At 45.4% G+C, this 13,885-nt stretch overlaps 1 protein-coding gene across 6 annotated transcripts in view; it reads left to right on the forward strand.

Annotated features, from left to right (window-relative positions):
- NR6A1 (nuclear receptor subfamily 6 group A member 1) overlaps window positions 1–13,885 on the forward strand; it is a 145,367-nt gene that overhangs the window by 102,433 nt on the left and 29,049 nt on the right. For 2 of the 6 annotated variants that reach the window (XM_060250509.1, XM_060250510.1), the window contains exons 1-2: window positions 1,007–1,304; window positions 13,112–13,342. In XM_060250509.1, coding sequence (XP_060106492.1) covers window positions 1,298–1,304; window positions 13,112–13,342 — 238 coding nt within the window. In that variant the 5' untranslated portion in view covers window positions 1,007–1,297. Of the gene's footprint in view, window positions 1–1,006; window positions 1,305–1,732; window positions 1,890–13,106; window positions 13,343–13,885 lie in introns of those variants that run through there. The other 4 variants (XM_060250504.1, XM_060250506.1, XM_060250508.1 and 1 more) reach the window with 3 other exon arrangements.

Below are 13,885 nucleotides of genomic sequence, written 5' to 3' on the forward strand. Positions count from 1 at the left end.
GATGTTAGTGAACTTGAAAATAAGTTCTGGTCTGGTGGGATTCCTTCCCACAAGATCCTGTCTGGGGCCAGCACTTTAAACTATCTGGAGTCAAAATACAGTCCTAGGTCTAGCAGACAAGTGTTTAAGAAAAGGTTTGTAATGTTTACATAGTATAACTCTTTTATGTGTTTTAAGTATTTATAGGCAGCTTTTCCCCCCAAAGAAGATGAGCCAATGTCCTGTATGGTGTGGTATGTTGGAGTTGTTGAGAACTAGGCGTTCACATTCTTGCTCTACTATGAAGCTTGCCAGTTGGCCTTGTGCTAAAATAACTCTGTCTAAGCTTAGCCTACTTCACAGGGTGGTTGTAAGTAAAAGTCAAAGAGAGAACCATGTATCTCATCATCCTCCTTAGAAGAAATGTGGGAAAGAAATGAACTGAATTGCTAGACTCTGCACAGAAGTGCAGCTACTACCTGGGGATAAGAGAGGTACCGTCTGCTGGGGAAAAGGCTCAGTCAGTGAGCACTTGCCTTTTTCCTGGGCATTTCAGAGCGTGAGCTAGACTACTGTGGTTCTAGTTTAGCACTGGAATTAACTAGCACCCAGATCCTCAGCCAGAGGAGTATGCATGTCAGATTTTTGCCTTGAAAAGCTGAAATGATGCCAAGGAAGATGCTTCTTCAAGGCTAAATTAGAATCAATCCTCAGAGAATAATGTCCAAAGCAAGCCAGAAGTAGTTTGATGCTATTGCAGCTGCCTTGTTGCTTTCTTTCTTTCTAGTGTTCTTATCTATAACAGTTGCTTGCGCCTAACTGAGAGCACTGCTACCTTTCCTGAAAGCTGGCAATCCTCTCTCTTCCTTTTGGCAGCTGAAGGACTCTGGGCTTATTTCTCACAACTGTGCCTTCTGTGTAATCCGCCCCCCCCCCCCAGCTGCTGAAGCTAGCCCCTGTAAACTGAGCAGAAAAGGCCCCATTGGTCGGCTCAGCAAATATTTGCCATCCAATCGCAAGGCTGCCCCCCTGATCAATCACCAGCCCAGCCTTTCATGAGGGATAGGGCTGGGGTGTGGAATGTTTTGGCCTAGCAGTAGGGAAGAGGAGAGGCTGCCGTTTCGGCCCGCGCATAATCTGAACCATGCGCTGGTAGCTGCGCTAGGCCAGTGGGTCATTTTGTTGGGCGGGCCGCGGCTGTCTGTTTACACGCCATCCCCTGGCGGCGGCAGCTGCTGTTTTGTTGACATGATGGGGCTCCGGGCCGAGCTGCTCCCTTGAAGGCTGCGTGGCAGGGACAAAGCCAGAGGCCACCTTTATGGAAGGTAACCTGGAGGCTGAGGTTGGTGGGAGGCAGGCGCTGGGCGCGGGCGGCGGCGTCTGCGCTAGTCGAAGCGGATGGATGCGGAGCTTGCATTGGCCGCGCAGCAGCGGCGCAAGATCCCAACTCTCGTCCGGCCCGTAGGTCTTTTTCCAGGGATGATGGCAGGACTGAGGTTCGGTTGAGAGAGAGGGGCTGGCAACCAGGGGAGCAGGCGCCCGCTGGGGCTGTAGCCCATCCTGGCGGAACGTCCGCAGCAGCGGTGTCGCCTTTCTGCGCGGGGAGACCGGCAGGCGCGGCGTCCCGGGGCAAGCGGACGCCTCCCTGAGCCCGAGAGGCTAGGCGGCACTGCGCGGTTTCTCCCTCCCAGCCCCGCAAGTTGTGACCTTAGGGCTTGAACTTTTGTGTCACATGACCAGCTTGTAAACTGACCTGCGAGGGAGGATGATTGCTGGGTCCGCCGCCCTGAGAGGGAGCGGAGGGCTCCCGGCCGGCGACGGCTTCTCCAGCTCTGGATCCTCGCTTTCTTCATGGCTGCTCTTGAGCCCCTCGGCATAGGCGGCGAAGCATGAAATGGAGACATGGGAAGGTAAAGGGCATAGAGGGGGAAAGGGGTGCAGGGCGGCCGAGCTTGTGTCAGAGGGCTGAGTTTGAAAAGGACTTAAAGGGCCCAGTCCCCCTTCTCGGTATATTTTGCAAGCCTGTGTAGAGTAGGACGAGTGTGTTGATTTTCTTGGTGTAAACTTTGCCGTTCAGATTTTCTGCAACTGCCTCACCATGCCCCATAAGGTTTTTTTTCTTCTTCACATTCTGGATGGTATCAGGACTAAGTGGACTCCTAAGAATACAAACCTCTCCTCTGTAAGTGCTTTACAGCTTAGGCTTGCAGCCCCCACACCAATTGTCCTGCATTCCCTCCTCAGTTAAGGACCCTGAATCAGAGGAGGAGGCATTAATTGCTTTTGTTAGTGCCTGGCCGTTGTGGGGGCTTCCGGCTACCTAGCAGTTTTGTTTGTGTGTGTGTGTTCCCTCTTTCCCCCCAATTTTTCTTTTTTGCAAACTGCACATGTAGACTTTAAAAATTGCCTGCAGGAACTTCACCTCTGAGGTGTGAATCCCAATTTGTGCTTTGCATTAGAATTTGATTCAAATAAGAAATTTAAGTGTGTCCAAGTAAGGGGTTAACCAGTTTTTCCAAAGCCCAGACAAAACTATACAGGCAAAGCTGTAATGCCAACTAGCGCCTTAGTTCTGGGGAATTGGTTAATTGATGGATGTAAGGGGCTTAACACTGGTAAAGGAAAAAGACACGTGGGGTTGAGGCTTGTTTCATCTGCTCAGTGTCAGAGTTTCTTAGAAGTATTTCTTTGTTTCCCTGCTTTTTAATTCTAAAAAGTTATTCCAGTTTTCTGGATTCTGGGGACTTTTAAAGCTACGTTTTTCTTGTGTGTTACAGCTGCTTACATTAGCATGTTTTTTAGACTAGTGAATGGTCTGAGAGCCATATAATTTGCTAAAAATATTTGGTGCATGAATGGGCAATGGAATGATGCCTCTTAAAAGTTCTTGAGAACTTATTGCAATCAAGATCTATGCCATATCTCCAAGTTCTGAACAACTCAAATGCTGACATACTAAAGGCCTTGAGGGTGGTTTTCTGTGTCATTCTATATGTGAGCAAAACCTTTCTCCCAGCTGGGTTTTTGTTTTAGTCCACACAGGGTTAATTCTTTGCAGGCTTTCTCTGGCGTGGGCTGGTCTTGGAGCAGGGCAGTCTGGCTTTTCAGCCTTGTCACTCACCAGGAGGAAGCCTTCTGTCTTAAGCTCTCCTCCTCCTCTTCCAAGATGGGGGTTGGGGGCCCAGATCAATGAGAAGCAGGAGCTGCAGCTATTGTGAATAGTTCTCCAAGAGCAGGGAGGAAAGCCCTGGGAGGATTCATTTGGGGCTGAGATTCTCTCCTGAGTAAATTCCAACAGAGGCGCTCCCTACGTGAGACTTTGTGGCACCTCTAATGGTAGTAGGAGCTTTCTGAGGTAATGGCTGCCTTATGTAGGATGCTCCAGTGGAAAAAACCCAGAAACTTTGGGCAGGGGAGAGGGGCTGTAGAAAGCACATATTTTATTTCTAAAGCAAAAGCAGCAGATTTAAGTGTTTGGTTTTCAATAACTGCACTTGTGCTGGTGTTAAATCTTTCAAAAAGCTTTCTAGTCATAGTTTATATGCAGTTTATGTACAAAAAGTATTTTAATCAAAGTAGCATTGAGAAGCTTTTTCAGTTTGCACAAATCTCCAACTTTCTGAAGGTCCCTAAGATTGTTCAAAATTGGAAGTTCTATGAACCTTTCAGACATGAAGTTAGATCTCTTACAAACACACCAGAAACCACTAATATTTGCCAGAATATAAATGAAGTTATTGGGCGGATGAGTTTGTCTGCAGCACACTGTCAATACATGACAATAACTGAAGTGCAGTACTGAGTTCTTTGCACTGGAAGCTGAGGGAAGTTTCTGGAGCAGCTGGTAATCCTTTGCATATACAGGACAGTGCCTAAAGAGGCTTGGTAAATTGGTTTGCTGCGGTCTTTTATTATTTCAGTTAGGATAGCAGAAATACTATTTTATATGCTAGGCAAATTATACATACTAGTTAGTACCTTTCATGTTTTAAAACTAAAGTTTAGATTTCTCAGGAAAGCATTGCATATATACTTCAGTTAAAATCAAAGGGAGAGACTCCATTTTTGCTTCTTCATCCCAGGAGCCTCTGGGGTATCATGAAATCTGATTTGCACCTAGTGCTGTGCAATCTAATTAACTCTGCATACCCTCCTGGTCTCCATTTTAAGAAAGCTTGCTATCAGCCTAACTTTGGCTTCTGTCAACATCCCCTGAAATGTTCTTTTCTCTCCTCCTGCTATTTTGTGTACAGAATATGCTGCCTGATTAAGAACTCTAGGGTACTTGGAAGTTTATTCTCACTGTTCTGTGATATTTTGGTTGGTGCTAATAAAAGGGTAGCATATTCATTGCTTTGGGATTCCCTCACACCCCCATGGATACATCTTAATGTTTATCAAAATGTTGTGTATTGTGTCCCCCAAGTAATTCTGTAAAACAGGGTGTTGGCTTCAACATTTCCATAAATGGTTCCTTTGTGGTATCTGGGATTGCCAGAAAATCCAGTTAAATGGTGCTCTGGTAACACAGAGCCAGTCAGATGTTTTCTCACTTCAGTTCTCCTTACTAATCTGTGAATGCTGCCATTCTTAGGTCATTCCCTGCATTTGTTTTTTCTCATCTAACAAGATGAAAAAAAACAGTCTAAGGTGGCACAATACTCTTAGGTGCCCTAAAATGAGCATGGGGTGATGTCACATGATTACAGAACAATCCTAAACAGATCTACTCAGAATCCTACCCAGGTTTGTTCAGTGAGACTCCCAAGAAAGTGTTCTCAGAATTTGCAGTGTTAGTGAACCAAAGCAACCTCGAGCCCTAATGAACAAGAAATTGGTTTCAAACTATTGGAGTTTACTAAGCTGTCTCTCTTCATTGCTGGCAGCTGATTGCAAGATGTGAGTATTAAAACATGCACTGAAAAATGGGTGAGTTTTTTTAAGCTGAAGTTCAGCTCTGTTTTCCTGATTTGAAATTTTTGATGTGGTATGTGTGAAATCCAACTGTCAAGATGAGCACTCTTGAAACTTAGGGAGCCAGACATAACCAAATGAAATTTTCAGTATTAGGACCTTGAGCTGAAAACAGGAAGCAAAATTAATGCTCATGGTGGGGAAGGAAGTGTGAAGTGTCTGTTTTCCTTGCTCAGGAGATCCATGCTGTCAGACCATAACTGAAGATGGTGAGTGGCAGTTTTCTGAGACTACAGGGAAGCCCTGCCCCCTGTTGAATTGTTTGATGCTGGCAGTAAACCTTCTGAAAGGGCAGTGTGCTGTAGGCGGGGCTTTCCATTTCTCCAGCCATCACTGGACAAAGCGGAAAGGAGACCTGCTTCCAGCACAGATTTGAAAGCTCCCCTGTGCCATTTGTGACCATCTTGTGCTGTCTTATCAACAGGTACTCAGGCAGAAATTTTTGTGGCCTGGCCTGTGATGTTTTTACTTCATTAAAAAAAAGCATAACATAATTTAAAACTGGATTACTTCACATCTTGAAGAGGCCATTTGAGTATTTTATGATTTTAGTATCTGGAGAAGCTTAAGATTAAAAGGGTGTGGGTAGCTGAGAGAGATTGGTTGCTGTTTCATTCAAATCACTTTGCTTTAAAAATAATCATCTTGGTTTGTCTTATGAAAGTTGTGAAGAAGAGGCATGATGAAAAAGTGTGGAGCCTCTGTGTGCCTGCCTAAAAGCTGAATATCGCCCCACCCCCAAATTTACTTAACTACCTGCTGTCCTGCAATTCAGGGCTTGGCATGCAGAACTGAATACTATATATAAGAATATTGGTCAAAGACAGAAGGTGACCTGAAAACAATTCTCTAATGCACTGGCCTTGCAGTAGCTTTCCTCTTTCCTTGAAGGTCGGGGACAAAGGGTCGCGATTGGGGGGGGACTATCCCAGAGGCGCTCACTTAATTGCGGGGTGCCCCAGGGAGCGGTTCTCTCCCCGATGTTATTCAACATCTATATGCGACCTCTTGCCCAGATTGCCCGAAGGTATGGGCTGGGGTGCCACCAGTATGCTGATGACACCCAGCTCTATCTACTTATGGACGGCCGACCGGTCTGCGCCCCAGAGAACCTAGATCAGGCATTACAGGCCGTCGCTGAGTGGCTCAGACTGAGTGGACTGACACTGAATCCTGCGAAGACAGAGGTCCTTTGTTTGGGCCGTCGGGGTCCGGGGGGGGGGGAATCCCCCTGCCAGCTTTTGGCGGTGTACCGCTGAGGCCAGCGGACAGGGTCAGAAGCCTGGGGGTGCTACTGGAGCCGTCCCTGAAGATGGAGGCTCAGATAGCGACCACTGCCAAGTCCGCGTTTTTTCATCTTAGACGGGCAAGGCAGTTGGCCCCCTTCGTGGACCCCGACGACCTAGCAACAGTGATCCATGCTACGGTCACCTCGAGGTTGGATTACTGCAATGTCCTCTACATGGGGCTGCCCCTATGCCGGACCCGGAAATTGCAGCTGGTGCAGAATGCCGCGGCCCGGCTGTTACTGGGCCTCCCAAGATGGGGGCACATTCGGCCGGGTCTTCGGGCTCTGCACTGGCTCCCAATAACATACCGGGTCCGGTACAAGGTGCTGGTCATTACCTTTAAAGCCCTATATGGCCTGGGACCTGCCTACCTGAGGGACCGTCTCTCCCCATACGTTCCCCAGAGAGTACTGAGGTCTGGGACTCAAAATCTTCTCAACATCCCCGGGCCCAAGGAAGTGCGTCTCAAGACAACTAGAGACAGGGCCTTTTCTACAATGGCCCCTATGTGGTGGAACCGGCTACTGGAAGAGGTGAGGGCCCTGCGGGATCTTACTCAGTTCCGCAGGGCCTGTAAGACGACCCTCTTCCGGTTAGCCTACGCCTGACTGGATAAATGTAGCTTTCTAGATCTCTGTGATTACTGTATAGTTTTAATGCTAAAAAATTTTAAGGTTTTTAAATGCTTGATTTTAAATGTAATTATGTTGTTCCGATTTTATTGTTTTATTGTTTGTTGTAAGCCGCCCTGAGCCACTTGTGGGAAGGGCGGGATATAAATCCCGGAATCAATCAATCAATCACTGGGGATGGGGTGGGGGTTGAGGATGTAGTAGAGGAACAGCTGTAAGGAAACCTTTCAAGGTTCAAGATGAGGCTGAAATTTTTGTCCTAGCAGCAACAGTTGATTAATCACCCTCCCCCACATTGTACAATAGCTTGGAGAACAAAGACTGGGTGTCCTCTTGTACTGCTTTAAGCAGGAAGCAAGGTTACTTTCCAGTTCCCCTTTAAACCACAGATCTCCATGAAACATATCACGTTCCACTTAGCTTTCTTGGTGATGTTGCTTTTACAAGGTGTAGTACATTGCCAGATAAACCAAACAGAGCTTACCTGGCATTTAATGCAGAAACTGTAGATTTTTTGGCATGTTCTGGAGTCTATGCAGATTTCAGGGTTAAGTGACACTGAGACATTCTGGTTTTGCAATAAATGAAAGGTGAAGGAAATGGAAAGGTCATGGCTACTTCTGCCATGTCCATTTTTGTGGTCCCTTATGAAAGGAGTGCACATTAATGAGGGTGACAATCACAAAGGTCAGGAGTTACAAACCTCTCTGCCTCTGTGAATTGCCCAGGGCCCATTTGGAGTAGGGTTTTGCCACAACCAGAAGGTTGCTGCTATGGTTTGCTAGGCCTGTGATAGACTTTTGAAGTTTCCTTAGGGTTTGGTGTGGTTGATCTGTTCAGATAGCACAAAAGTTTGAATGACTCTTTCTTGGTTTCCTGCAAATTGTATGGCATCCAATTTGAAAATTCAGTAGACCCTTTCCAGTTGAGGGAGGGATCGGTTCTAACTTCTGAGGATCACCAGAAATGTCAGAATCTACAAATGCTGGGAGGTAAGGGTACCTTTACCTTTTTAAGGGTACTGGTGCTTGCACAGGGAACTACCTTTACCTTTTAAGGGTATGCTGCTTCAGAGTAGCAAAACAACAGCATTCCCTGCAGAATTAATGATTGTGATAATGGCTCAGTGGAAATAAGGTTGGAGACTACATCACATGATTGGACTGTCGATTGCAAATAAGAAATCATGAACCTGCAAATGGTGAAGGTCTACTACTGTAAAGAATAGAATGGGCAGGGAATCATTCTCGCCTACTTACAGTTTTGTTTTCACATAGGGAGCTCTTGTGATTATTTAATCAGCTGTAACTTGGAAGAAACAGAAATCAAATTCTTCTTTCAAACTATTTCTGTAATTGATGTTTCCACTTAGACTGTCTGTCTGTCTTCTCTTCCCTTCAATATCTTTTGTAACACATGTTACTCATGTTCAAACTGAATTTTTTGCTGTGAAGCACATTCCTGGTATTAGCCTCCCCCCCTCCCAATGGCTGAATAGACCTTTGATCACAGTGCTCTGCAAGTGGCATTTGCCTGCTGCAAACCAGTTCAGTATTTATGGTTTTGGTTGGGAGGGGGAAGAGGGAGGCTAGGAAAGCACTGATGAGTTAAATCACACCAGAGAGGACTCTTAATCTCTCTACTACCACCACCTCCTTTTCTGTGGCCATCTGATAACTCAAAACCAAGATTATGCAACTCATGACTCCAAAGTCTGTTTAGTAGCTTCTCTTAACCACAGTACTTGGGGTGGGGAGAGCTCTCCAGTATCTCTTCAAAAGCTGGCGAAAGGATTACAGACTTCCTTAGCATAGAAGTTTATATTATAGATTCTTTTTTGCAGATCCAGGCTTCCTTTATTCATGCAGTTAAAACTAGCAGCTCCCCCCCCCCCTTTCTCTTTCTTTCTAACCACAGCTCCTCTCTAGCATTAGCAGAGCTGCCCCCTGACATCTCCTGGTTCCCAACTTCAGTTTGATACATGGCATACACTTAGCAGCCCACATTTCATACCAAGTATTTGCCATGATACAAAGTCCACATGCTGTTAGCTCTTTGTTTTCTCATGGTCCTTTTGTGAGTGGAAGCTGTTTTTATTTAACTAAAAGAAAAAATTGCTTGTGACTTGTCACCTTGTCCTGTGTAATGCTCTTTGTTTAATTGCATTGAAAGCACTCTTTGGAAATTAGATTTTGCTTGCACCTGTTTTCTGAGCCTGCAATTTCAGGGGCACGGCAGTATAAAATAATTCGGGGGACTGCTTGTGTTAGGATCCCTTATGTGTACACCTTACAGATCATCTAGAAAAGGGAAGTAACAGTACTAAATGGGAGGTGGTTTGGCATCTGGATAGTCTGGTTTTGAACACCAGTTTATGGTAGGTAGGAGTGTTACTGGCATTTGCCAGCCATGTTTTTCTTCAGCAGGGAAGGGCTAAAGATTCCATTGACTGGAGGATTTGGATTTCACTGGCCTGTTGGTGAGTCAGTCCATCCAATCTAATGTAAGATAATGAGACCTCAGCTTAGCCTTTGAAGGTCTTTACGGGTTTTAAATACATTTGGTTTCAAGAATATGACAGTGTTGTTTCAGCCTGATTCTGTCTTGGTAGGGATGGGAAAGTCTTAAGAAGGGGGCGTGGGGGTGTTGGTTTTTAAACTGCTATCCAAGTGAAATATGGTATCCATTGTGCTTGGGAGGTGTGGTACGTGGGTGCTGTTATATTGATTAAGACTGAGGAAAATGGCTTGAACATAGTCACTTTTACCTTAATGTGGTTATCGTTTTTAAACAATGCCCACTTAATCAGTTTCTAGGAGTGTTTTTCAGTGGTGAAATACAAAGATAACCAGCACAAGCAAGCTCTCACTTGTTTAAATTAAATACAGGCTAATTGATACTAATGGGTCTGAGTATTATACATTTATTTATTTATAAATTAACCCTCTAGACTGCTCTCCCCCATATACACAGGCTCAGAGCGCTGAACAGCAACATAAAACACATTCATAAGTCAATAAAATAATTCACAATAACACGTTTAAAACATTACCAGATAGCACTAAAACTACTGTTGCACCACTGCCTCATGGAGAGCAGAAAAACAAAGGGGGAAGAGTATCAGATGAGATAGAGCCTGTCAGTGTCCTCAACCAAAAGCCTGGTGGAACATCTCTGCCTTACACGCCCTGTGGAACTGTATAAGGTCCCACAGTGCTCAGATGTTATTCAGCAGAGAGTTTCACCAGGTGGGAGCCAGAACCAAAAAGGCACTGGCTGTGGTCAAGGACAGTCAGATATCTTTTGGACTGGGGATCCACCAGTAAGTTGGTTGAGGACAGCCAGATACCTTTTGGGCTGGGGATCCCAGTAACTGGGAGTAGAGGGAGGTATGTCAGTGGGAGAAGGCTGTAGAAGGCATGGGGACAGAGATATGCTCATCCCCTTTCCAACCTTTATCCTATCCTGAGATAGGGCTAGGAAGTGAGAGGGCTAGGAAAATAGACCATCCTTTGACACTGATGCTATGCAATGCCAGATCCATTAGTAATAAGACCACAATGCCACAAAATTGTTCTGCAGTGCATGACACGGACCTGGCACGTGTCCAAGACCTGGAACACAGAAGGGCGAAATAATCACCCTGAAAGAGCTAGGCCCACCCGGTTTCTTGGTCCTCCATCAGCACTGCGGGTGGAGCAGAGGCCATACTCATCTGAGAGGGTTTTTCTTGACCACTCACCATCCCAAAGATTGCTAGTATTAATTTGTAGACCTAGTATGGGATGCTAAGGAGCGGTTAGTGATCTCTCTGGTGTACTGACTGCCTGGCACCCCAGCAGACAGCCTACTGAGCTTGCTGGAGGCAGTAGTGGACTAGACCTTTCCAAGACAGGCAGTCTTGAGGGACCTCAGTGTCTGTGCTGATGCTACCACTTCCTCATAGGCTTTGGGCCTGGTGTCCTCCACAGGAGCATTAGGACTCTTCTGGATTGTCTTCAGGTCCTACACACCAAGTTGGCTCACGCCGGATCTGATCTTTGGCAGGGGGATGGATATTGATCTGATAACCAAGGAAGAAGTGCCGTGGTCAAATTATTTTGCTCTGAAGGCTTAGCTAAGTATCCCAGCCCCCACTTATCTAGACAGCAAGCAGTTTTATGCTCGCCTGCACAGATGAATGGACCCAATTGGGTTTCAGAACTCTATACGGGATCCAATAATAGAGGACTGAAATTTCCATCTCTCTGAAGCCATCACCCCTAACATCCTGTCCACTCCCGTTCTAGACTGTCCCCCTGGTACACTCTGGAACTTGGGGATGAAATGGGAGCTGAGACAACTAGAGCGAGTTTGGCGGCAAACTCACGATGAAGCTGCAAGAACGTCTTATAGGACATCATGAAATCCTATGAGATGGCAGTGAAGGCTGTGAAGAAAGAGTTCTGTACAGCCTCGGCTGGTTCTCACCAGTGCAATTGTTTAGGGTAATTAGGTTGCTAACATATTAGGTAATTAGGTTTAGGGTAATTAGGTTGCTAACATATTAGGTAATTAGGTTGCTAACATATGTCATAGAGAGAACCCAAACTTTTAGAAATTCAGGTATTAGCTGTGAGGCTTTTGCCAGCTTTTTTGTGGAGAAAGTCTTGTCGCTCTGCCACAACCTCCCCACTAATATCAATACAGTGAATGAACTGAAGGCCCCTTAGCTGTCTTTGGATCCAGTCTTTGACAGCTCTCCCAAGCTGACGTCAACAGGATCCTGAGTGTTGTTAGGCTGACCACATGCCTCTTGGACTTATGTCCCTCATGGCTGGTGAAAGTCAGTAGTGAGAATATATGGGGCCCTCTGGTGGATATTCTAAAGCTGTCCCTAGACTTGGGGGTCCACATGCATCCCTTTGCTCAACTGCATCCCCTTGCCCAACTTGTGGAGGTCTGGGCTGGGGCGTCATTAGTATGCTGATGATACCAAGCTTTATCTGTTGATGGGTGACCAGCCAGATACTACCCCAGAAAATCTGGCAGAGAGATTGGAAGCTGTGGTGGGATGGGTAAAGCAGAATCAGCTTAGACTGAATCCTTCTAAAAGTTCTTCTCTGCAGTGTATAGCAGTAGTGAGACAAATGTTCCTCTGGATCATGGCTCAGTGGTGGAACACCTGCTTTGCCTGAAGAAGGTCCCAGGTTGGATTCCTGGCATCTCCAGGAAGGCAGATCTCATGTGTTGGAGAAAATGTTCTGCCTGAGACTCTGGAGAGCAAGATGGGCCAGTGGTCTGACTCAGAATCAGACAGGTTCATATATTCCAATGTATTTACTTTTAACTATCTACTTCATATTGCTTCTTAATTTATTAGTTATAAACAAATTACTAAATTATAGAAAAAGCTAGACCCCATTCAAACAGCTGCAAAAATCTATAAGATGCATAAAATTTTGCATCTAAAAGAGTGATAGGTCTGTTATCTTCTAATAAAAGAGGTAATATCTGTATATGATCTATATCAGGGGTGGCCAAACTGTGGCTCAGGAGCCACATGTGGCTCTTTCACACACATTGTGCGGCTCTCAAAGCCCCCACTATCCTGTTAGCTGGCTTGGAGAAGGCATTTCTCTCTTTAAATCACTTTGCCAAGCCAGCTGGTGGCTTGGAGAAAGCATTTAAAGTTGCTTTCTTTCCACCTCTCTCTTTCCACCATCTATTTGCCTCCCTTCCTTTTCCGTCCTTGCAGCTCTCAAACATCTGACATTTATTCTATGTGGTTCTTATGCCATGCAAGTTTGGCCACCCCTGATCTATATTTTGGAGCAAAGGAAGAATTAAATGATTTCTAGACTTAGAGAAGTAATTTGCATTCAAAGGTCACATGATACAGCTCTTTACTTGTGCTTCTCTCCCCCAAAATTAGTGGTACTTTTTGGTCAACTGCTAGGTCAGATTGATGGTAGTGGACACACAGGCATAATAGTTCCTGACACATAAACCCTACACATAGAAAAGAAGGACCTTCAGCTTTAATCTGTTCTATTATTTTGCTGAGCCAAGTGTAGGATCTTTTCCAAGCTGCTGCCATCCAAGCCCTTATCTGGGTCTTTCCCTTCCCAGTATAAGTCCCTGGTTGGAGGATATATACTGAACTTTCCCAAATACTTCCTTTGAGAGGGGGTGTTTCCTAGGCTACAAGACAAAATGGTGCCTTTCTCCTAATCCTAACAGCTGTTTCTCTTGCAGATGACCGAGTTGATCAGCGAACCTGCCTTATCTGTGGAGATCGCGCAACAGGGTTGCACTACGGCATCATCTCCTGTGAGGGCTGCAAAGGCTTCTTCAAGCGGAGCATTTGTAATAAGAGGGTGTACAGATGCAGCAGAGACAAGAACTGTGTCATGTCCCGCAAGCAGCGCAACAGATGCCAGTATTGCCGGCTCCTCAAGTGCCTCCAGATGGGGATGAACCGGAAAGGTATATTTGTAGGCATAGTGGGAAGAAGTGTGGAGCCCTCCTCCCCATGTGTATGTAGTAAGCTATGATGGTTGAGGCTGAAGCAGTCCTTTGCTTGGATCACAGATGAAAGAGGAATTAGTTTAAATCAAATTTCCAGTTATCAACTTCATACCTTTTCTGAACAAGCATGTGTAGTTACTGGCTGTTACAATAAATAGGACAACAATCCAAAATCTCTGGTTGTACAGCCCCATGCCTTTTGCAGTGCATGTATTTAGGGAAACAGCTGAGAAATTAAGGATATCTGGCTCCATTTCTGCCAGAAGGTGCACACATTCAACACTTCCACCGCTTCATCTGACTTAGATGAAAAGGAGAAATAGTTGAGTATCAGTATATTCATAGTGCCTGATTCCACATATCAGATGGCTTGAGAAAACCTTGTCTGGTCCAAAACAGTTTGGAAAGGCTACCAACAAGAGGTCACATCATCCCTGTATTAAAAGAATTAGTTTTTCTGGATGTGATTCCAAACAGCTGACTTAATTCCTTAAAACCTTA

This window comes from Heteronotia binoei, chromosome 12 (assembly GCF_032191835.1).
Source record: "Heteronotia binoei isolate CCM8104 ecotype False Entrance Well chromosome 12, APGP_CSIRO_Hbin_v1, whole genome shotgun sequence".
Classification (NCBI taxonomy): Eukaryota; Metazoa; Chordata; class Lepidosauria; order Squamata; family Gekkonidae; genus Heteronotia; species Heteronotia binoei.